At 34.6% G+C, this 26677-nt stretch overlaps 1 protein-coding gene across 1 annotated transcript in view; it reads left to right on the top strand.

Moving 5' to 3' along the window:
- The first annotated feature begins 2835 nt into the window (after positions 1-2835).
- Positions 2836-26677, top strand: part of LOC150095563 (tax1-binding protein 3 homolog) — a 39001-nt gene continuing 15159 nt past the window's right edge. Inside the window, exons 1-3 of the mRNA XM_090410408.1 lie at positions 2836-2892; positions 12552-12680; positions 20958-21035. Coding sequence (XP_090266534.1) covers positions 2842-2892; positions 12552-12680; positions 20958-21035 — 258 coding nt within the window. The 5' untranslated portion in view covers positions 2836-2841. The remainder of the gene's footprint in view (positions 2893-12551; positions 12681-20957; positions 21036-26677) is intronic.

Below are 26677 nucleotides of genomic sequence, written 5' to 3'. Positions count from 1 at the left end.
CGGACATCGGCTACTCACATAGTTACTAGAACATCAATTCCGTCAGTGTTTTAAGCTGCTGTGATAGTACTATAGTCCTGGGCATTGCGGCCATTGATGTTATTATGGCTATCCTGAGAAAAATGTATCGGAGATAAATGAGATTCTTATTTTAGACTTGATCTTTTATATTTCTTTTCTATCCCTCTACCTATGGTTTCTCAAGAGCAGACTGGATGTTCGTCCACACAATTTCTTGATTTAGACTAGCAGAATACAATTTATTATCATACCTTTACTACTTCATCATGTACAGTTAGTAGAACGAACAAACAATTTGCGCTTGTCATTATTTCTAAAATTTCAAGCACTGGACTGAAATAGGGATATAGGGCCTTTTAAAATTATGAGATTTGGTGTGTTAAAGGTAAGGATACTATTCATGGCAGGAACTACATTACCATTTCTTAAATTCTTATATCTGGCGTGCCTTATATCCTGTCAAGTTTCTCCTTTCAAGTTGTGCTTTAAACTCCGAATATACCTCCTCATTCAGAAAGTCTAGGAGGACATTTCAGCATACTTCTAGAGTCATTGAAAATTTTATAGGGTGTACTTCCCTAATTTGGTATTTGCATGTTTCTACAATAATATCACCTGAACATACTTTTAACTATTTTTGTGTGTTCGAGGTAATCCACTTAATCTCATTTGAATGAATAATGAAAGGTGGCATTTTCCATGTTGCCTGGATGACGAGGAATGATGGTATATTTATGTATGAGCTGGATCATTTCAGTTTATTTCAACAAATAGTGTTACTGTTTTGGTCTTTGGATAGGACTATATACGAACGATATGATGAAACTGAAGATAAAGGATTCATACTTATATTTGATATAGTGCCAGAAATCTCCATTCTCCATGTAGACATACTAAATCTGACATCACAGGTTTTCAATGTTTCTGCGAATTTTCAGTGTCTTAGTCTTTTTATTGATGATTTTAATGCAAAATTTTTTACAGCTGTTATGCAATTTAATTAGAAACCATAGACTGGACTGGAATAAAACTTGCACCGGATGTGTTTTTTCAGGTATATCTGTATATAGCAAAGAACTAAGGTTGATATCGCCAATCCTCATATCTGGTTTAATGTCTCTTTCTTTCATAATGTGATTCACATAGATGATGAAGAAGAGTGGAGATAATGTGCATCCTTGTCTTACCCCAGATTTTACATCGAACTATCTTCCTATATCTCATTCAATTCTAACTGTTGACTTAAAGTATGTATTGCTCTGTATAATGTTTAATTTACCCCATATAATTGTAGTGGTTTGATAGGCACCTTGTCGTATGCATTTTCCAGATCTATAAAAGTTAATTACAGATATTCCCACAAATTCTCACTATTTATTGTAAACGGAAAATACGATCCTGAAAACCGCTCTTTGACCTGAACTCAGTTGTTCTACTTTAAGTTTCTCTTTAACAATTTTTATCAACCTCTTTTCGCGTGCGCTTGCATAAATCTTACCTGGAACGCTTAGCAGAGAAGTTCCTCTGTAATTCTCTTATTCATCTTAAAGAATTAGAGATAACAAAAACAAATGCAAAATGTCATTATCATTAAAGAAATGTCAATGCACAAACTAGAAAATTTAAAAAAAAACTGGAGGCCACCTGGCAAAGATGAACTATATGGATTTTGATTAAATATAATAGTGTCCCAAGGCATACCTCTTGGTACTCACTTCCTGATTTGGGATATTACTCTCCCATACATATCCTGCCAGTAACTATCTGACAGTCAGTTATCTATTCAACTAGTCTCTTGTTCAATCCCATCTGTCTCAATTTAGTTACCAGCTTGTTGTGTGGCAATGTATCAAAGACATATGAAAAATCTAAGTATACCACTGTATATATACATTTCTCTTATCCAATGAATTCGCCACCTTGTCGTAGTATATAATCAGAATGCTAAACCATCACCTCCCTCTTAACAAACCCACGCTGAACATCATGAGGAATACTGTCATTATCAGCCAGGTCTGAATCCTTCTCCTCTCCAACTTCGCTAACACCTTAACAGCAACTGTACACAGAGATTGTTCTCTAATTTGTAGCCTTAGTCTTGTCCCCCCCTTTGTGAAGTGGAATAATATATTTTCATTCCGTTTACATGTTAAACAAGTGTGCCAAGGGTGTATGAATTCCGTAGAACATTCCTTTGAAACACACGGTGATATATTGTCAAGTCCTAATGCCTTATTAATATCATGTTCGTCGTTTAATTCCTCACATACCTCCTGCTCACCATTAGTCCCTCGTCTACCATGCGCTTCTCATAATGTTGCTTTCACGAGGAAAAAATACTCTGATAAACTGCTCACTGAATGTACTTCAACTATTTCGGCTACTTTATTTGTCTGTTTGTTTATTTTTAATGTAGATCTCACTCACAAACTGTTCTAACGTATCGTAATTTTCGAAGTATGTGTGAGCTAAGGTTAGATGATCGAAGAAATCCCGTGGAAGCAAAGTACTTTTTAAGTCACTTCAGTTCTCCTTTAATTTTTAATGCTGTAAATTTTTGTTATATTTAGGATAACTGAAGTGTTATATTATATTTAAACTGCTTATAGTTTGCTACCATACTAATATTGACTATTTAATAATTTATTTCCTGGAAGAATTATTACAGTAATACTTTATCAGTATTATTTTTTTCAAATCATTATTTATGTTTCAGGGAAATATTCAGAATAATGGTGAAATAAGTAGGGAAATGGGTGTTAAAGTAAGGGGAAATTTTGCATGGAGATGTAACTAAGCTGTGTGTGTATATACTGTAAAATGAAAATGGCCTTCGAACACCAACCTGGAATGGCAATTGAATGCTTAAGTGTAGGTCACGTTATCGGTTAATCTAAAGAATTAACATTTGTTTCAAGTAATATACAGAGATTTTGTTATTGTAGATACTTGCCTAAATTTATAAGTACAGCTTAACGATATTAATTAATACCGTCAATATTTTCATCTTGACAGTTGTAATTGATTTTAGTATATGTTAACCTATTATTGGTGGTAATCTAATTTAGTGATGTTCCAAAGTTTAAAGACATAAAACTGTGAATCATATAGCTATTTTTCGTTTCACATAAGAGCAGTGTTCGGGTATTATTATTATTATTTAATAAATACACGAAGAAAATTAAGTGGGAAGGTGAGGAATCTGTTAAAATTGTAAAGGTTCTTAAGTCTGCCGTGACGTAAATTGTCTCTTAATTGCTTCTCTGGTCGGTTTCTTTGGATAATTACAGTGAGGGATGATTGAAGAGGTTAATAGAACATAGCTAATCAGTAAGAAATGTGTGCTTTTGAATGGGTTTAATATCAAACATCAGGTGCTTATTGATTAGCAAGAGGGAGAAAGGATTGATATGAAGAGACAAGAAAATGTGTTGATTGTCATAGAAACAGCCGTTTTTTTTATAGTGTGTGATTTGTGATGTGATCTTATTAGAAAGTGATTATATGGAGGTAATGCTCTGGACATCTGAAGGTATTTGATGCTTATTTACTTAATGTTGGGTGTGTCAGAAATATGGGACAGTGGCAGTTTATCCCTAGATTATTAGTAGGTAAGCAAATATTAATTAACGGAGTATTATACAAGAAGTTTATAGAATTGTATAGGGATAATTATGTTTGCCAGTATGCTATGTAACAAAGTTTGTGGGGAGAGAAGTGTTGAGAGGTGGGAGTTGTAGATCTGATAATATATTGAAGGTTCAGATCTTAATTACGATTATAACTAAAGTTTCAAATGGGGAAAGCATGGTCATTTCAGCAGAGGCACCACTTAGGAATATTGAAGCTTCAGTTAAGGAAGATATTAATGTTATTGATCAGCTGCAGAACAAGAAGTTATAATAGCATTAGGAATTGGGTTGAAATAGTGATGACATTCTTTCAGCATGAAATTATTGAGATGTTGAACATTAAAGTGATAATGAACAAGGGAAAAGAGGTGTGCATAAGAGTGAGTTAAGCAAGATGTCAAAAGAGGAGTATTTAGATTGTATTCTGAAGTATACATGCTGAGAAGTATAAAAACAGGATAAATTGAATAATGGCATGGTTAAGCAATTATTGTATAATGTATATATATGAAAAGTGGGAGAAAGTTATGAAAAGGATCTTAAGTAGCATAAAATACACAACTATGGTAAGCAAAGAGAAATCAAAATAAGAAAAACACCATGGCTGGTGATAAAATAAATACATCAAAATTGTATACCATTAAAATCCATGGCAATACTTTTGACTGTAAAGTTGCTAAAAAGAAGAAAAGTTATTATAAAACTGTGATAATTAAAATTAATAGACATTTCACACTAACATTAAATTGGTTTGAAAGACTTGGGTTTAAATCCTGCCTAGGATGTGAAGAACCTTCATAAAGATTTTTTCATCTGAAGGTGTGTGTGTGTGTGTGTGTGTGTTGGTTGGTCTCTTGTATAGGTGGCAAGGTTTTTCATCCTGCAAAATAGCCTCCCATCCATCCAAGAATACATGCGAATTTAGACATAACACATCGGCTTCAATCCTTAGCTGTTTTGACTATAATTCAAAACAGCAAGCAGTCATATTAAATGTCATGAACTTTGCCCAGAATAGGAAAAAAATTACTCTAACAGGGAAAGAATTCAAGTTTAAGAAGTAGACATAGTAGGAATAGCTGAAAAGTATAAAAATTTGAAAATTTGACCAGTGAAGATTCTTGTAGAAAGGCTTATATGTTGGCAACACATGACTATTAAATTATTTAAGGAATTTACAACGTATACTGGAATATTAATTAAAAGAAAATTTAATAAATACTTCCTATATTTCGGAAATGTCACATTGCCATCTTCATGGGAACATACAAAATATGGCACGTGCATGCAGGCACTACAAAAGCAAATGAGGCAGAAGATAAGAAACTACTATTGCTACTATAAATCCAGTGAAGATTCAAATAGATATTCAGAATATATTTATTGCTCAGGTAAAAAATAAGAACAACATGTCTACCTGAGATGACAAAAATTAAACCAGTATTCTCCAGAATAATCTCAGAAGGACTCGTGAAGTAAGAGAAATGCACAATTATACAGAATTAGTTTATTCATGTACATGATCAAGTGCATGCAGAGAAAGAAAGAGTTTTTTGTGTGTGTGCATGTGAAATTGCAAGTACGAAATTAACTCAGTTCTGGGGAATTTTAATGCAAATCTAATTTAATTTACAAAGATCAAGCTGAAGCAATGAGATAATTATAATCAGAAATAGGATTAACATCAAATTTTAGCAAAAGGAATAATTACTGCTTTGCTGTTTAACAAAAACATGAATATAACCATATATCTATAATTGCAAAACATAAACATGGATATCACTTGACAGAACTGTAAAGAATTACAGACATTATACTCAAAAGAAAATGTGAAAATACTCTATATTTAAAAAAAAATTAATATGGTTACTTATCACAAACTTTTAACCAAGGAGCAAAATAAAATTGCAGGTACTGAATTAAACAGAGTAAAACAAAAACTTAGAATACCTACAGAATAGAATATAAAGTAACCAAATTTACAGTTTGTGGTGAGTGGTTAGTGAATCTGCTCTCCAGCCAAAAGGCTGTGGGTTCGAATCCCGCCTTGGGCATGGAGGTATGTGATTGTCTGTGAAAAATACTAGTGGTGGTGGTGATCAGCAGTAGATGGCGTTTGTGTAGATGATGAAGGTAGTTGTGATTGGTGGAGACAGAGAGTTGTAGAGTAGGTGCCCTCCCTCGATGAATCTTTGAACTCCCTGGAGGTGTTACGTAATAATAATGATTTGTCATCAGCATCAAAGTGTTGGAGTATCAGGGACCTTTCTGATGACTCAGTTGTTCCCTAGCAAAACTTTTTTTATATCCTTTATTTCGTTCAGGTTAAATTTTTGTGGCATCAGGAAAAACAAATACCCATAAAAATTTTTAAATGGTATGGATAATTATATAATTATTTTTTCTGTATCAATTTAGAGTTAATTTTTAATTTACTAATAATTATTACATTTTACTTTAATTAGAGGTGTCACAATGCTTGATGGGAACAAAGGGGAAATTCATAATAGATTTGGTTACAAAACATAATTGCTAATAGTGATTGGATAACTTTAGGAATACTAGATATTGAGAAAAAAAAAAAAACTAATAATACTCATCTCCATACCATCTTTCAATGGGATCATGACAACCTAGTCTTCTTCACTGCTTCCAAAAATCAGTTTTGTCTTTTTTCTCACAAAAAGAGATTCTTACTCTTCTCCTCTCATCATCAAATTCCTGATATGTACCCTCTAGGGGGGTGTACAGGATATGATAGTACTACATGAAAAATTTACATCATTACTAACTTCCTATCTACAATTTTCCTCCAAATCAGTCTGTTAAATGTCAAGACCCCAATATTCTCAGGTCTTATATTTCTGTCTTCTAAGGCACTTTTTACTATATCTTGGTCTTCCTCTGGGTCTTTTTCCTGGCAACCTGGCAGAGAACACTTGTTTTGCTAATCTTTCCTCTCCCATTCTGCTTAAGTGACCATGCCACCTGAAATTAGCTCTGCTAATGCATTCCTGGATGCTGACAATATCAATATCTCTTCTCCTCTTAACTTTGATAATGTTCATCTCACTAGTGAAGACCAGATCTCTCTTCTTGAACTGACACTTATCCCAAGCCCTTCTTTAAAAAAAAAAAAGCATGAAATTGAAAGATTGCAGAAACATCAGGCAATTATAACTAATTGAAGAAGTGAAAAAAAGCAAGAGGTGCAAAGTGAGAAACAAGATTGTATGAATAAGTGAGAGAAACAGTAAGTAGAATAATTTTTATGGTGATTCTATGATAAGAGAAGCACTTACTGAAAGTTTTACCAAATCTTGTTTCCCTGGTGTGAAAATTAATATTAGTGAAACTGTCAGGATTCAAAAAAAAATAAAATAAAAGCTATGGGGAAATAATTGATTGTTTTGGCTGGCACTGATAACTTGAAAGTTGAATATTGTATGAGAAAAGATTTGAGAGTTAGAAGTAGCAAAAAAGAAGAGTGAGAAAGTGAAGATTAGAAGTCTGCTGCATGCAATGATAGTGGAAAATTGAGAAGGGGCAGTGATTGCAAATGAATTCTGCAGTTTGTGCAGAAGGAATGGTGTAGTTTGTGGACTTATGGACTGAATTTGTATGGAAAAACGTATATAATGCTGATGGACTGCACTTAAATGGATTAGGAGTTAGGTTTCTAGAGAGAGAGAGAGAGAGAGAGCTTTATTCACCAAGAGTGCAAGTGCAGAGTCAGGAAAAGTAATACAGCTAAGGTGGCTGTGTGCAGGCACCCTTGAGTTGAGTGAGTGTAAGAATGACCAAAAAACGTGCCATCTAGTCTCTCAACAACATTACTGAATGGGGTAGTCAATATGGGTTATAAAGATGGTAGATGTCAAAGGGTGATGTTACTTTTTTGTGTATACTAATGGTAGATCATGAATAAGAGAGAAAAGGTTTAATCATTGGTTACTATTACTACAATGTGAAAGTAACATGCTAGAAGTTATAGGCATTAGGGAGCGACTTGGCTGACAGTAAATGATGGAGCTACAGGTATAGAATGTGAAGGATTTACTTTTTTTGTGGAGAAGATGGGGAAGGGTACTGCTGATCATATATGTATTGTTACAATATTATTTCAGTTTTTCTGTGATTGTGTGGACATGCTATTTTTGTGGTTCTTCAGGAGGATTTGAATAAGCTATAAAGCTCAGAAAATGAATGACAATGTCTGTTTAATACAACTGAATGTAATGTTTTCAAGTTATGAGCCAAACATGAAAGGCTGCATGCCTTTCATGTTCTTGGAGTTCTTGGATGCCTTTCAGAGCTCTTGGAGTGATGTTAAATCAGGACTGTACTTGCACTTTTCAGGGCCAAGGCACTAGAGTGCTCAGCCCCCACCCTACAAAACGAATAAAGACAAATAGAAACAATCAATATATACAAAAACTTTTATTACATTTATTAAAAAAAACACTTATGCTAAGTAAAGATAATACATATCAAATGCAAATGTTAACAGCGCTAAGTTAAGATACTATAAATATTTTTTTCCTAGACTTCTTTCGCGAACCGGCCTTCAGAACGCACGCAATTTACAGACAAAAAAATACTGTTTGGGGGGGGGATGATGGGCGATAGATGGCGTTGATGATAGTGGCATCGTAGTTGGAGAATTAAGTAGTAGTGGAGAGGATGAGATGTATTTAGCAAAGTAGAGTTGTATGTCCTCCTACAATGAATCCTTGGACTCTGGAGGTGTCACGTAATAATAATAATAATAATAATAATAAATGATACATTTGCGAAAGAAGTCTAGGAAAATAATTCATCATAATTCAAATTATTCACATCATCGTTTCAATAATAATAGTGATAAATTTTATATGAAATGCAGACAGTGAATGAGTTTAAGGAATAGCATGATATACTTTCCACAGTGAATCTTGTGCCTCCATGGAGGTTTTGAATGATAATAACAAACTCACTCACTATTTTATTATTTATACAGGTACTCCATGAAGTCAAAAGACTCGTTGTGGGAGACCCACACTATCTATCAACACAATAACAATCATACATCTCCTTAAACTTATTCAGTGTTGGAGTGCTCACAACCACCTCTGGCAATCACCACTCTCCAAGTAAAGCACCTAGTCTACACACCCTTACTTAACCACTCTTAGACATCTTCCAAATGTGACCACTTGTTCCCTCTACTCCCCATGTACTGAAAATTTTCTTTTGCATCAATCTTATGGAATCCCTTTAGTAACTTGTAAGTTTTTATCATATCCCTTCTCTTCCACTTTTCAGCTAAACTCTGCAACTCACACACACACACACACACCTTCAGTCTATCTTCATAGGGTACATTCCACAGATCTGTCACCTACTTGGTCACTTGTCTCTGAATCCTCTCCACAACCTCCTGATCCCAAAGACATGCAGGTGACCAAATCTGTGCACAGTAGTCAACATGTGGCTAAATTATAGCCTTATAAAGAGGGATAATAACCTCCCCATCTTTACTTGTTAATGTGTTCAACATCCAACTAATCCTCAGCTATTTGTCAACTCTTGTGATATGTCTCTGAATTTCAAATCTCTATCCACTATCACCCCATGATCCCTAGTCTAATCAATTTTCCGTAAACTAGCCATCAATATGATACAAAGTGTGTAATATTTTTGTTCTGAAGTGCATTACTTTAGATTTTACAACATCAAATTGACAATTATTGTCCTTTGCCCACACTGCCAATTTAGTTAAAACATCCTGCAAGATATCGATATCACCTTTATCAACTATTGCCCTTCCCAATTTTTCATCATCATCAAACAACTGAATATCTCCTCTCAAATCTTCTGCTATATTATTAATGTACAAATTAAAGAGTAGTGGTCCTAGTAGATCCCTGGGGCACTTCACTAGTCACCCTCATTCTCCTTGATTCCACTCCACCATATACTGCCTTCTGATGTCTTTCTGTTAGCCATCCCCCCCCCCTCACCCAGGCACTCCCCATAATCAGCTCCACTATAAGAAATTACTGGTACATTCTGACTGAAGTCTCAAATAGGCACAATGCACTGGTCTAAATGAAATTCATTATTATAAATTCCTCTTGTGGTCCCTCTGTGTTAGCTGTAGTGAAGGTTGACTGGAATACTATAAATTTCTTTTGTGATATCTTAATTTTTTGAATGTGGTTTTGCAATATTGGTACTATCTGTTTACTTTCCAAATTTCTTCAAGATTTTTATCTTTGTGGTCTTGGTTTTTGGTTACTTGTTTTGTTTCTGACTGGGCTCGGAGATCCATATTGATTTCTTGTTCAGTATATTCAGTGGCGGCACTAGGGTCTTTGCCACCCGCATGCAATTTCTATCTAAGTGCCCTTGCAACGATCTGGGCTGTGTATACCCCGGCGGTGCCATCCCCTTCGTAGCAGCACCTGTATGCTCTGAATGCCCGCTTCCACTGGCCCTGAGTATATTCATCTGCCTTTCCACTGTCCATATTCACTTTGCCATCTTCATGAAAAACTATACCTAAATGTCAAAATATGTTATCTGTTCTGTAGATTTACTTGTAAAGATTGCAGTTAATATTTTGCGTTTCCTTACATATCTTCAAAGTTTGTCTTTTTATTACTGATTTTCATACCAAATTTGTCACATCAGTTATTTAATTTGGTTAAAATACTCTTAATTGTCATCATCTTGTAGAAGAACTAAGTTTAATACTGTGTCACTTATTTGAATATCAGATTTATCAGATAATATCACTTGCCTTCAAAATGCAATGTGTGTGTGTGTGTGTATATACACTGTATACACAAGAGTGGTCTGAAAAGTTCTCGACCTCGACCATAAATGGCAACACTATTGGTAAGATTTTTATTTCTAAAGTTGGTACATCTGTCATAAGCATCCATGTGAAATTGTAAGTCATTCTGTCAAGTAGTTTGTTTTATACACCTGTCTGAAGCAAAAGTGTTGTCTGTATCCCTTGAAATGGATAAAATTGAGTATCGTGCAGTTATAAAATTCTTTGTAAAAAAAGGTTAATGCCAAAAGAAATTCATTCGAAGCTCATAAAAGTTTATGGGCACTCTTCTCCTTCGTTTTTGACAATTAAAAAATGGACTGCCGAGTTTAAATATGGCCGTACCAGCCTTGAAGGTGATCCACGTGAAGGACCTCCAAAAAGTGTAACATCACCAGAAATCATTGATCAAGTGCCCGATATGGTATTGGATGACTGATGAGTCAAAGTGCATGAAATTTCTGAGACTATAGGCATTTCAAAAGAATGTGTAGGATATATTTTGCATGAAGAATTGCGTATGAAAAAACTTTGTGCAAGATGGGTTCCGTGCTTGCTCACAGCAGATCAAAAATGCACTCGCATGAAAATCTCTGAACATTGCTTGGAGCATTTTAACAAGAATAAAACTGATTTTGTGCATTGATTTATTACTATGGATGAGACTTGGATTCACCATTACACACCAGAATCCAAACAGCAGTCGAAACATTGGACAGATGCCGGTTGTTCAGCGCCAAAGAAGACAAAGTCAGTTCCATCAGCAGGAAAGGTCATGGCATCAGTGTTTTGGGATGTTAAAGGCATTTTGTTTATTAATTATCTTGAAAAGGGTTAAACAATAACCGGGGAATATTATTCCATTCTTTTAACCAGACTAGACGAAAAAATTTGTGAGAAAAGACCTGGTTTGCAGAAGAAAAATATCATCTTTCATCAGGACAATGCACCTGCCAAAAGTGTTTTGGCAATGGGAAAATTAAGGGATCTGCACTATGAATTGTTGGAAAATCTGCCCTTGTTCCCCCGATTTTGCTCCCTTTGACTTCTATCTCTTTCCAAAACTAAAACTTTTCCTCGCTGGTCAGCGTTTTTCTTCGAATCAAGAGGTGATTTCAGCTGTAGAGGGGTATTTTGCAGATCTTACTGAGAACCACTACAGGGACAGGATAATGGCACTGGAGCATCGCTGGAATAAATGTATTAGTCTTAAGGGCGATTATATTGAAAAATAAAAATAATTTTGAAATTATAAATTCGTTTTTTCATTGTTAGACCGAGAACTTTTCAGACCACCTTTGTATATATCATAGATAACAGAAGATGGTGTTCAGCTTTGATTTACCTGATTTAACATCATACCATCTTCCTGCATGCTCTTCAATTTGCTTACAATTCATGCTTATGTATTTCACAAGTCAGGTTGGCTGGTTAAGTATCTTTGCTGTTTGAAATCTCACCATCCTCCTGTTTAAAAAATTAGGTGTTCACAATATCCACTGTTTGTGCTGCATATGCTATTAAAGGACAAGCAAGTCAGTCTGTAGAAATGTAAGGATACATAAAAGATGTTGAAAAGAAAATGCAAATCTAGACTAGTCTTCCATACAACAAATGAAGATCAAGTACTTTAGCAAGAAACAGATATTCCCCACACTGCATATAACAATTGTTATAAGAAACTCAAAGAAGCTTCTGAAAGTTGCATTACTCTCAATTAATGTAATAGGACAGCAGGGAATTATCTTACATTCTCTAGTAGTCTTCATTCATTAAAATCTCAAACATGCAGATAATGGGTATAATGCATAACATACCTTTAGACATAACATAACAATATCTCTTGTGTGTGATTTAAGCATGTGCTTAATTGTTTATCTATTTATTCATTGATTCTTTTACCATTAACCTGTGGATGTAGTAAGCATCTTTTGTCATCCTAATTAATTTATTGTAAATTTCCTGTGTTTGCAAAACTAGTTTAGATTTGCAAGTAATAGTTTTACAGAAAGTAGTCTAAATGTGCTCTTCATATTGGAAACCACCTAAATTTAGTTTATTTTTTATTTATTTTTTAGATCCCAATTAAACTAACGAAAGAACCAGGAATAGATTCAGAAGGAAGAGAAGTCCTGAAATGTGGGTTTAAAATAGGTGGCGGTATTGATCAAGATTTTCGAAAGAGTCCACAAGGATATAAAGATAGTGTAAGTACTGATATAGTAGTATATGTGCACAAATGGACCTTGTTGAAATAAGTATTGGAATGCACTCCTATTTTAGAATGAAATATACTGATAAGTATTCCTTTTATCACATATGGCATATATAATCTTAGATCAAATAGGCCTTACCATCATTGTGTGTGTGTACAAGGTGCTTCAGAAGGGGGGGGGGTATACAACTTTGAATGACAATAGAAGATAAAGAGTGATATAGATGAACAATTTTTATTACCATGCAAATGTAGCATAACACTTGAAGTTTCAACACAGACAGTTAAATTTCAATATGATTGTCTCCTGTAATTATGCAGACATCCCATATGTAATCAATTTCCTGCCACACAGCAGAGCATATCTGGCATACCTTTAGAAATGGTGGCAGTAATTCTGGAATGCAGCTCATCCAAATTGGCTGGTAGTGGTGGTACAAACACTCAATCTTTCGCAAAGCCCCACAAGAAAAAATGTAATGGTGTGAGCTTGGGGGAACAGGGTAGCCATGCTACAGACATCCCCTCTACCAATCCATCTGCCTGGAAAACAGGTGTCAAGGTATGACCTTACATCTGTCAGGTAATGAGAGGGTGCTCCATCTTGCTGGAAATGTAAGCGTCTGTCATGTCATTGTCGTCATCCCTTGTAGCATGTCCAGATACACACCACCAGTAACAGTAGACTCCAAAAAAAAGAAGGGTCCATACACTTTCTTCTTGCTTATGGCCCAAAAAACGTTAGCCTTTGGGGTGTTGTGAACATGTTCTACAATGACGTGGATTTTTGCTTCACAAAATTCTGTAGTTGTGAGTGTTTGCTTGCCCGCTTGAAAAATGCACTCATCACTGAAATTGATCGCATCCAAAAAAGTCCTCATTTTGTTCTATCCTACTGATCATTTCCATACAGAGATCATGGTGTTTCTTATCATCTTTCTTCAAATGTTTTAAGAGGGTAAATTTGTAGGGTCTTAAATGTAGATGCTGCCATAAAACATGCCACACAGTCACACGTGGAATTCCAAATTGATGAGACGCCCATCTGATTGTATCAGTGCTTCTACATATAAAGTTACAAAATACCTGTCAAAATTTCTCTCTTCAGTTATGAACTTGTCCTTCCTATATAAAAAAAAAAAAAATTTCAATTCATTTAAAAACATTAGACATCAGCTTAACTTAGAATGACTAAATGGCAAGTTCTGATATATCATTATTTAGCAGTATACATTTACAGGATACCCTTTAACTTTTGAAGAAGATATTTTTTCCTGACATTTTTTTCATTTATAGATTTTGTTATCCAAGTATTTCATTTACAAAGAGAAGTTTTATCAACACATGAAAGAAACATCCTTGCAGTCCTATTCACCGAACTTTGCAAATTTCTGTATGGTTCCACTCCATGTGAAGCATCTGTTTTTGGAGGGGACCTCCCAGTGATTGTACTTGTCTTTTTTTTTTTTTTTTTTTGTTATTCTTTTTCTATACTTTTCTTTTCCGTATTCTTAGCTCTGCTCAGTGGTGCACCCAGAATTTAATCTTAGGGGGTGGGGGTGAGTTGAATGGATAAAAATATTTTTAATACAATGAATTTGCATTAAAAATATTTTTATCCATTCAACTAAAATTCATTAAATTTCATTCATTCAATAAAATTCATTAGGTAATTATAAAAATTTATTTAAAGAATAAAATCCAGTTTTCTTTTCTTTTTACAAAGCTCTTGAATTATTTCAGTCGTGGTTACATTAATCTCTCTCGGTGTGTATATATATAGCAAAGCCAGTCCTTTCAATCGTGATTGTGTCATGGTAGATCTTAAATAGGTTTTTAAAAGGCGTAAGTTAGAAAATGACCTTTCACTGACGCGTATTGGTACCGGAAACGTTGCAAATATTTTTAATATGTTAGGATATGTTATTTTGTCACACTTTGAAACTGCATCAACGGCATTTTTGCATGGAGCTATTGCAAACGGTTTTTCAAATTTCTTATACCACAACTTGAATTTGGCGTTCAAAATTGCTGGATTTGTATAAGGCAAACCCTGGCATAAAATTCACACAATTGACGAAAATCTTCCATTGCATTTGCTGTTGGCGCATCTTTTCCATTTGGTAGAAGAGAAAAAAATATATTTCAAAATGTTACGGTGCCGAGCGAACCGTTCATGAAGTTCAGTCAATATTTGGTCAATAAATGGAATGAAATAGTTCGTTCTCCTGAAATACTCTTCTACAGAATCGGCTGGAACATTGGATCCTAATGTTTGTTTTGATGAAGTCCTTGGCTTTTTAATGTCAATATTAAAATTATTGGCTTTTATCCATGCTTCATCGTAAATATCTTTAAATGAAGAATCTGGTGTTTCTCGAATGGTATTTAATTGAGCCACAACATCATCAACAAAATTTAGGGCAATTAATAGATCACTATCAGATTTTTGCATTATTTTAGACAATGGTAAGGTGCATGCAAATATTTTTTGCAAGCTAAATAAAGATATTATAAATCTTAAAAGATATTAATATTATAATATTATAAACAACAAGGACGTCCTGTCTTTTAGGGGTATTGAAGAAATTGTGTATCTTTTCAATTATGCCAATGCAATTTCTTATTTGTCAAAGATATAACATTTCCAAGTGCCAAATTCAAACTATGTGATGCACAATGGACATATTGTGCATCACAATATTTTCATTGTGCATCACATAGTTCATTATAAAGCTTGTTGATATTATTATTACATAACATCTCCAGGTAGTCCAAGGACATATTGAGGAAGGGCACCTACTCTACAACTCTCCGTTTTCACCAACCACAACTACAATCATCATCATCATCTACACTAACACTATCTACCGCCGACCACTGCCACTAGTATTTTCACAGACAATCACAAACATCCATACCCATGGCAGGATTTGAACTCGCAGCCTTTTGGCTGGAGAGTCGGCCAACCAGGCCGGATATATAGATAAAAAATTAAATTTTGTTGATATAAAAATTAAAAGAGTTTTAATTTTTTTTTATACAAATAAATAAAATGATATAATTATGTTACTATTTACTTTTAATGAGATGGATGAGCTTCTCGACCTTGCAGATTTGCTGGATATCTGGCTCAATATTGGTCAACTTCAGTCGAAGATCAGCACACACGCTAAGACGAATTCTGTATTTTGTTTTTATTTGAAGGAGCGAGGAAAATAGTTTCTCGCAAAGATAGGTTGTAGAAAACTGCATGACGATTTTCGACTTCTTCAAATATTCGGGAAATTCACTTCTCACTGAAGGCGAGATCTAGAATCGAGCCAAACCATGATCACGGAATTGCATTTTAAGTCCACTGTCACTTGAAAGTTTAATTAGTTGCTTTTTTTTGATAACAAAAGGTCGTTCTCATGACTGCAAGCCTGAAATGGATCGTGAAATCACAGAAATTTCATATAAAAAGTTATTCGGAAAATGTTTCCAAATTCTGTTTCAGAGTTTTGAGGTGGACACAAACCCTTTCCCAGTGGTTAAATTCTAAACTAATAAGTTTCGGGGCCCTATGCAAAATAACCAATTGTATTTACCTTTTGAATACTATCCTGGAAGCTCCAAACCTCCCCATCCCTTTCATCACGCGTTCGTAATCAGGCTACTGTTGATATTGACTTTATATGCACATTCAAACCTGTAAATAATTGTTGAATAATAACACAATAATGTAGGCATAATTACCATAAAAGGAGAGAAGTCACAAAACAGAAAAATGTTCCTACAAAATAAGCAACTGTATTTACCTTTAAATGCGATCCACTGGTCGAGTGTCCAGCAAATCTTTCCTTTCATTCAGCATATTAATATTATCGCATTGCAACTGATGGGAATTTTGTGTTTCTGTGGATTCGTTACAGACCTCTTTCTCTTCAGAAACTACACACAAACTGTCATTACAAACTCGTTTTATATTATCACTGTCATCCGATATATTTTTCTGTTTACAGAAGGTACCAATTTACTTATCCATAATCGAAATACCGTACTTACTTGCATATAACTCTCACCCCTGATTTTACTTTTCAAAAAAAAGAAATTAAAAAGTTTTGCATATACCTTGCAAATGAAAAAAGCTGAAACACATTCAGAGCAGGGTGATAGTAACTTGCTCCAGTGGTAAACAACACGTCCTCCCCCAATAGCCACTATATTGCAGAGGCAAGAAAAACAAGTACTTTTATTATGTTTTATTATAAAGGTATAAGCAGTCTGTGTAATATATTTCTCAACAAATAGTGCAATTAGACACAACTGGGATAAAAACGACACTAATTAATAAATCACATGTCCTCTCATACAGAAACTATGCATGCTATATAGACTCAAGCAAAACCATGTGTTGCACCGGCAAACACAGTATCTAACTGAAAACTGTTGTTTTTAATTAGATTGTGCGAGTTCGCTCGGCAGAAATAAAATTCAACCGAAAGTGTTAAAATTCGTAAACGTGTTAAAACTAAGATATATATATATATATATACAGTCATACCCCGACTTACGCGAATCCGGAGTTACGCTGTTTCATATATGTACGTATTCCCGTCCCACTTCATGCCTCACCACTAGTCATATCTTTCTGGCGCCAGCCGCATTCGCCAGTGTTGCACATGCTGTGAACAAGCAGTGATGTGTTTCACGCGGTCTCCATTCATACACGATTTTTATAGTCTACAAACCTTGCAATTGTTTAATGTTATGTTCTTGATAAAAATTTTATTACATAAAAAATAATAATGTCATTCAAAGGAAGCAAGTCCGATTCTTCTACAGCTAGCAAGAAACGAAAAACACTGACTTTGGAAACAAAACTCAACATTATTAAGGATTTTGAAGGTGGAATGAAAATTTGTGAGCTAGCAAAGAAGTTCGATCTACAGGAATCCACAGTAAGAACAATCATAAAAGAAAGGTTTACAGATTTTGGAGGACATAGATTCTAACGAGGAACGAATTGTAGCCACAAGGCGAAGAATAAAAAAAACATTAGCTTGCTATGAAGAAATTTTGCGTGACAAGAAAAAGACATTATGCCGTCAGACGAATCGATTAGATTTTATGAAACCATTGACATCGAAATAACTTTCTTTTTTTTTATGTATGAAAAATTACAATTATGATTATATTTCTTAAAAAATGTAGGTGTTTTTGTAAACTTTGGTCCCAATTAACTAATATTTTGTGTGTTTGTATGCAAAATTATACCCGATTTACGCGCTTTTTGTTGGTACCACCAGTTTCACATATTGGAATTCAGTTGAAGAGAGTTAGCATTCCAACTCGGTTGTCAGCTTGCTTTTCGCGCAATTTCTGAAAAAATATATAAATACTGGAGTTAACTCACAACACATTTTGTCTAAATATTACTTAGCACTTCTGAAGATATGTTGAGCCTTGGTTGAAGGAGGAAAACCTTCAACAATAAAAATCAATAAACAACAAGCAATTGGTTGAAATGTGGTCATGTGGACAACACATGTTCACTTCAAATCTGACAAAACAGTAAGGGAAGGTGGAAGCAATAAAGCCACATTGTTTTTCACTTCATCCCTCTTTTATTTGTTATTCTGTCACTACAAATTAAAATAGTGGCAGAATGAACATTCTGCCACTATTTTTTTCTTTTTAAGTATTTATTTTATTTTAATAATTTTTACTTACTCAATTTTAATTTGTTTTGTTTGGATAATTAAAATATATAGATTTATTTGGTTAATTTAAGCCTGTGGACTACCTGTCCCATCGTCACAGACCATAGGTTGAGAAACACTGCTATAGGGTTCTCTCACCTTATGTGGTTCTATACTACTCATAAGTAGTATAGAAATAGAAGACATGACACAACATAAATAAAAAATGAATTTTAATCATGAAAAGTATTTTGGAAAATTTTCTAGTGTTTTTTAACTTTTTCTTTTTTTTGGGTGGGGGGGGGAGACAGGGCCCCCTTGGCCCCCTCCCTGGGTGTGCCACTGGCTCTGCTTATCCTTAGTCAAGAATATGGGAAGAAAAACTTAAAGTGTATGTCGGCCCCACCTTCTCACAGTTACAACATCACTGAACAGTGAGGTTTGCTCTCTTGCTCAAGTATAAAACCAATATGCTTTTGCCAATATAGTTATACAAGAGTCTGATGATTTTAAAAATGTTTCTAATTGCATGTTGCATTGTTGAGCACATTGTGCATGTTGAAGCATTCACGTACTCACTTTTGGCTAATGATGGCTTAGGATGTATTCTGACAAGTTGATACTTCGATTTATATTTAGATGATTTGAATGGAATGCCATTTCTAAGGATTCCCAAATTCTTCTCTCAGTTATGTCATAACAATGATGTAATAGTTCAGATTTATCCCATAACACTTGATGTTGCATTGTCAAAGCGTCTTGTGGGTCAGCTGAAGATAACATGTGATGACCAAGCTGAGGCCTTACTTCCTTGGTATTCAATATCTCGAATGTGTTCTTTAATGTGTTGCTCGATAGATTTTTCTATCTGTCTGTAGTAAGATGACCTGCATTCACACCATAGCTGTGAGCATCAGGATATTTTAGTGGGCAATGTCGAGGTTTTATGGATTGGAATATTGATCTCATCCTGATAAAAGGGGTGAATACTGTTTTGATTTTATGTTCTCTAAGTATTCTTGCAAGTTTTATGGAAATAGAACTAATATATGGGAGAGTGATAGTCTCATACACCTGAAGAATCCCATGTAATTAGCATGCAATGTGTTTTTAATTAAAGAAACTGCTAATATATTCTGTTTTTTTGACATACAAACTCTTATTTATTTATTCATTCTTGAACCAGCAAAGTCTACATACATGTATATTATATTGAGCAGCAGATCTAGTCACATACGTTGACATGGATGCTGTTGAATTGCTGTTTTTTATCAATGGCATTTCATGGATTCAAGTATCATATGATAATCTTGAATATGTAGCACTGCTTACAGTGATGGCAATTTTTATGCTCTCTTGCTACCTACTATTTTCATCCATCTGAGGAGCAGATCTAGTCATATGTTTTGACATGGGTGCTGTTGGATTTCTGGTTTTTGTCAATCTGTCACTGATTGGAGTATCATATGATGAAATATTGAATATGTAGCACTGCCTACAGTGATGGCATTTCTCTGGTCAAAGAACCCTGTTGGTGAGGATGGTCACACATTCCGAACATGCAACCTGATATGAATCTTAAAATCTGTGTCTTAACTTAGACATTTAATGGTATGGAAAAAATCATCCATGGATTATATTAAAAGTCTGAATTATATATTAAAAGGTACTTAACGTGAAGATCACAGATCCTTTGAAATGTCACAGATTGGTGGAGTGGGCACATAGCTTACATTGCTTATTTTTATACTTCTTTAGGCTAGGTTTAACATAGATCAGGATCCAGTGGTACATAAAATATGTATTAGTAATTTGCGTTTGACTGTGCCCAGTACTTATGGAACTGCAGCGTACTTATAATAAAAGTATAATGCATGTAATGTATGTAGTAAATTGAATTTTATAATTTTTTTTTTTTTTTTTTTTTTGTATTATTACGTTCGTCTTTAGTGAGAAACAAATGATCAGTATTATGTATTATTCCACTTATATACTTTTTTTTTATGTGAATTCTACCTTCCAAAATGCTGTTAGTGTATAGTACATTTGTATTAGTACTCTGGATGGATTAAAGGTTAGATATTTTGGAAATCCTGCTCTAGAGACCAAACACGGAAATTTTTCAAACCATTTTATGTTCATTAAAACTGGATGATGAAATTTATCTGCCATCTGAAGTACTTTTTTTTTTCTCTTTTTTTTTTCTCTTTTTTTTTTTTTTTTTTTTTAATAAATTTCATCCACAAAAGTGAAGGAATTTACATGACTTAGTACACTGGGTGGACTGAGGGTTCAATCCAGCTTCCTCTTCCAGAGACCAAACATTACTTTTTTTAAGCCACTTCAGGCTTCCAGTAAGCAGTAGTGATTCCAGTAGCTGGTTTCGCACCAGCTGTTGAAAATTATTTATTACCTAAAGACGTTTGCAATTATCCATTCCACGTTGAGATCTGGACTCATTCTATTGGTTATAGTGTGGAGACATTATCCACTTGGCCAACTAAGCCATCATAAATGTATGTACTTCAAATAAATATTTCTCTCTTTTCTTTTTTAGTCACTCAACAATCTTGTATTCATTATAGGGAATATATGTTACAGAAGTCTATGAAAACAGTCCTGCAGCGAAGTGTGGTTTAAAAGTTCATGATAAAATTCTTCAAGTAAGTAGTGTTATTTTAGATTATAGAATGTTAACTTTGATTCTAAGTTGTTTACATTGAGGTGTTTGTGTTCTTATCAGTTAATTAAATAAAGTAATTGTGGAAGCATTCAGTATATCCAGCTGTTTATAAGACATGCCTGCTGTTAATATTGTGCTTAAAAATCTGAATTAATAATTATACCTATCTGCTGCTGAGTGAAAAATCCACATTGTGGTTTTTCCACTTAGCTGGTAGGTGTAATTGTTAACTGAAATTTTCAAGCATAATATTCTGTCCCATAAAACTCATCAGATGTAAAAGTTGTTTGTAAGCATGTTGACCAAGTTTTCTAATTTGCTATGGGAGTGAAATTGCATTTTTCCCCCTATATAACTGGCTTTTCACTTCACAGAGTGGACAAACTGCTCTTAAAATGCAGTAGTAGGTAACTACTACATATTAGTGTGTAGAAAGGTGTAGGAAAGCAGCAGGCAGAAGTGAAATCATGATTTAATTGAAGAGCTTTGAAAATGAATTCCCAATATTTATTTCAAGAATTATGTGTGAAAAAAAAATTTTTATGGTGAATACAGGATCAATGTGTTTTGTACCTTTCCTTATTTTTCCTACTTTTAAACATTATTACTTCTATCTGTTTAATATCAGTGAACTTTTAGAAGTAAAAAGAAACATTTCCAGATGGTTTTTCAAGTTACCCTGATATTGAGTGTAATTGTCATTCTAAAACATTTATTAAGATTTATCAGTGATCCTTTTATCTCCATTTGCAGATTAATTTTGATTTTGCAAGTGTGCACAGTATGGTTGTAAATGTGAATACTCACTCACCTTTTCATATGGCAAAAGTTGAAGTATAGGAGGAAAGGCCATAAAATACTAAATCTGCAAGCACCCTTTTATTGTGGAGAACCGCTCTACAAGCAATAGGCAGAACCCATATAGTGCTAACTAACTTTTGGAACTTAGTAGGTAGACAGTTATAGCTACTGATGATGTTGAAGGTATTGGCAGACACCTGTTGCCTTCTCATTATCATAAACCTTAACGCATATTGTCAGCACTTGCACTATTTCAGATTTTGCAAATTCCCATAATTGCAAAATCTGAAATAGTGCAAGTTCTGTGGTTAGCTTCTCTGAGCTGCAGGATTAAAAACTACAGTTTCCAGAAATGCAAGAAAAAAAAATTAAAAAAAAAAAAAACAGCTCACACCATTACTGAACTTGAGGCTGAAGATGAATGACATCGGCAAGGTTTAAGACTGGATACCTAGGGGCATAGATAGAACTTCCTTAATGGGCATATTATTGCAATGTAGAAAGCAAGAGGGGAGATTTCTGCATTCAACCTTCCCAGACCAACTGCCATGGCAAACACAACAAGAACAATAGCCCCGATTTCCTGCTGTTCCTTAAATGGGACATGGGTGTGCTAAGAATCGCTGGCAAACCAATCAAAATAGGAACATGGAATAGAACTATATTTGAAGCTAGAAAGCTGCAAAATATTATTAAAGAAATGAGAAGACTTAAAATACAAATCTTAGGACTGAGTGAAATAAGATGGCCAGGCTCATGTAAATGCTGCTCCAATGATATGATCCTATATTACTCTAGACAGTTGTCATTGAGTTGTAATAATACTCACTGACATAGAGTAGGAATATTAATAAGTCAAGAAACATCCAAAGTGGGGCGCTTAAGGGTCAAAGCTGTATAACGGAGAGGAGACCTCCACACAGCCTTTAAAGGAATGTGGAGAACCGATCAGGGCTTCTGACCTAATGTCCAATCCTCACCTTCTCGTGGTGAACGTTGTTAGGTATCTACCCAGATACTGAAACGAACGAGGATGGGCTGGCAATTTGGGATTTAGCCGAATAAATTGTACTCTTATTAGCCTAAACCAATATACAAAATGATGGTACAACATGACAAAATTTCATGCTGGCAGGGGGTGTCGCCCAGTTAAACAAGTCCCTCGTTTTCGCCAGGGAACCAGGGCAAACAGCGAAAAGTCAACTACTGGAACAAATCTGAAAGCACACCTGAACTCAACATCACCAGAGTTAAAGATCGGTACTATCAACATAAGAAGCCTGAATGGCAAAGAAATGGAGCTAGCTGAGGAATTAGATAAGTACCAGATAGACATAATGCAGATGACTGAAACAAAAAAGACAAAAACTGGTGAGATCTTTCTGAGCTATAAATACAAAATGTTATATTCAGGCAATGACAATCAAGGAAAAGAAGGGGTAGCCATAGTATTCAACACTAAATACGAGGCTAATCTTCTTGAATGGCAGTCAGTCTCAAGTAGAGTGATGTGGGCAAATATCAGAATGGGGAACTGTACAATGAGACTTATTTGTGCCTATGGTCCCGCAGAAGGTTCTACTAAGGTAGAAGTGGAGGAATTTTTTGAGGCTCTAGAGAAATCTGCTGATACAATGAAAAAGGAAAAGTTGGTCCTTGTGGGAGACCTAAATAGCAGAGTAGGAAGTCATTGTCAAACATACAAAAATGTTTTGGGAAAATTTGGAGAAAAAAGCAAAGCTAATAATAATGGCAAATACCTGTTGGTTTCTGCTCAGGACATGGACTGGTTATTACTAACACCATGTTCCAACATAAAAATGTGCACAAATTCACATGGAGAGAAGAGGCAAGGAATAAGAAAAGTCTCATTGAATATGTGATTGTTGATAGTGATGTTTTCTCCCTGGTGCAGGACACCAGAGTGTACAGAGGATTTGAAATTGGAAGCGATCACTTTTAATCTTGAGTAGGATAAAATTGAATTTCATATTGAAAAGAATGACATGTAAGAAAGTTCTAAAACGAATAAATGTTGAGCAGCTCTCAGATGTGAACTGTAGACTAAAATACACAAAGATTATTGAAGAAAAAATGTAAGAGTTTGAGAACAGGAACCAAACTTGAGAGATTTAGTGGCAAGCCTTGAAGAAAACCTTCATTGATTCAGCCAGAGAGGCATGTAGTGCGGTTGTCTTCAAGGATAGAAAAATCAGAACTCCATGGTGGACACAGGAAGTTAAAGAGGCAGTGAAGGAAAAGAAGAAAGCATATCAATAGTTCCTGCAAATAGGTCAGCTTGTGCTCTTAGAGAATACAGAGACAATGTAAGAAAGCTAAACATTGTGTAAAACTAGCTAAACAAAAGGAATGGGAGGACTTTGTTAAGAACATAGAATATAAATATCAAGAAGGTGGTAAGATATTCTGGAGATTGTTGAAGAAGCTTAGAAATGGAGGAAAGAGTGCTGTAAAAGGAGTTAGAGATGATAAAGGTGACATGAAAATGGTAGAAAAAGATATCTTTGAAGTATGGAGTAATTATTTCAAAAAATTGCTAAATGAAACAAGCAGTGATGGCATAATGGTAAAAAAACACTCAACAGGCATACAGTCAGGAATACATATCCATACTTGAAGTAGAAAAAGCCATCAAAGGCTTGAAATGGAAAGGCAGCAGGAATAGATGATATTCGATCAGAAATGCTGAAGTATGGTGGTATAAAAGTCTTACAGTGGCTGCACTGCATAGTTCAGAAGGCCTGGACAGTGGGACGATTTCCTGATGATTGGAGTAGAGCTGTAATAGTACCCATATATAAAAAGGGAAATAAAACTGAATGTGAGAGTTACAGAGTTATTTCTCTACTGAGTGTTCTGGGCAAGATTTATGCCAGTATACTTGAGAAACAGTTGAGAAGAATTGTGGAAGAACAAGCTGGATTCAGGCCAAATAGAGGCTGGCAGGATCAGATCTTCACTTTACGACAAATAGTTGAGAAAGCATTGGAATATAACAAAGATCTGTATTTAAGTTTTGTCGATCTGGAAAAGGCATATGAAAAGGTGCCAAGAGAGAAGCTATTCAATACGCTACAGTTACATGGTGTCAATGGGGCATTATATCAAGCAATACTTAGTCTTTATTTGTAAGTCAGCAGTTAGAATTGAAAGAAGTACAAGAAGATGGTTTAATGTTAACTCTGGTGTGAGACAAGGATGTACATTATCCCCTCTGTTATTCATTATCTATATGGATCACATTATGAAGGAAAGTAGTATTAAACATGATATCAGAATTGGAAGATATTAATGTCAGCTCTTTGCTTTATGCGGATAATGTTATACTTCTAAATAAATCCGCTACAAGTCTGCAAGACTCCTTGACTAAATTGAATAACTGTTGTCATAGATATGGTATAAAGGTTAGCAATAAAAAGACAATGAAAATAGGTAGAATCATTGAAAATGTCAACTGTGTTTTGAATGGGGTACCTGTGGAACAAGTAAAACATTTCAGCTACTTAGGCACGATTTTTAGTGAAGATGTTAAATTAAATATAGAAATAGACAACAGAATCAACAAAGCTGGTGTGGTTGGAAGTCAACTGAATAAATTCATATGGAATAAGAGATAAATTAGTCGGAACACTAAATTAGCTGTATAGAAGACAGTGTTCAATCCGGTTTTAACTTATGGATCTGAGAGCTGTTATCAGAAGTAAAACACTTGACCAAAGACTAGAGACCACAGATATGAGAGTCCTGAGAAAGATTAGAGGTGTGAACAGAAGGCATCAATGGCAATATCACATTAAAAACGAGGATATTAGGAAAGAACTTGATATTGTCAGCATCCAGTAATGCATTAGCAGAGCTAATCTCAGGTGGTATGGTCACAGAATGGGTGAGGAAAGATTAGCAAAACAAGTGTTCTCTGCCAGGTTGGCAGGAAAACGATCCAGAGGAAGACCAAGATATAGGTGGATTGATACGGTACAAAATGCCTTAAAAGATAGAAATATAAGATCCGATAATGTTGGAGTCTTCTTGACAAGTAACAGATTAATTTGGAGGAAAATTGTAGATAGGAAGTTAGTAATGATGTAAATTTTTCATGTAGTACTATCATAATCCTGTACACCCCTTGAGGGTAGTACATGTTAGGAATTTGATGATGATGATGACAACATCCAAAAGTGCACTCAACTTTATTTCATTCTCCGATAGGTTAATGCTCCTACAATTCAAGGGACAAGCAATCAACATCAATGTTATACATGTATGACATTGATGTTGATTGAAGATATACTGACTGCAAATAAGGATAATGCAGAAATTGACATTTTCTGTTCTCCACTGAAAGAATTTCTCAAAATAACAAAGAAACATGACATCATCATGGGAGACTAAAATGCAAAAAAGTAGGGAAAGAAGCATCTGGAGTCACAGCATTACAGTTTGGATGCAGGATAAGAAATGATAGAAGAGATTGCTTAATACAATTTTGTCAAGAGGAAGACCTAATAATTACAAATACATGGTTTGAGCTTCTAAATAGAAGACTCTACACATGAAAATCTCAACAAGAGTGTAGTAACAGTACAGTCAGAAACTAAAACAGATTAGTCAATCAACATTTTAGGAGTGTAAATACCTATCCTGGTGCTGATATTGGTTCAGACCATAATTCACTAGTAGCAGAATTGAGACTAAAGAAAATACAGAAAACAAAACAGATGAAAAAACTAAATTTAAAAAACTTAAGGAATGCAAAAATAGAAAAAGAACTTAAATAGAACTTAATAGAAAAAGAACTTA

This window comes from Typopeltis vanoorti, chromosome 20, assembly GCF_054136105.1.
Source record: "Typopeltis vanoorti isolate ZY-2024b chromosome 20, IOZ_Tvanoo_1.0, whole genome shotgun sequence".
NCBI classification, from domain to species: domain Eukaryota; kingdom Metazoa; phylum Arthropoda; class Arachnida; order Uropygi; family Thelyphonidae; genus Typopeltis; species Typopeltis vanoorti.
Note: the sequence above shows the minus strand (reverse complement) of the source record. Positions and strands in the feature narration are given on the sequence as shown.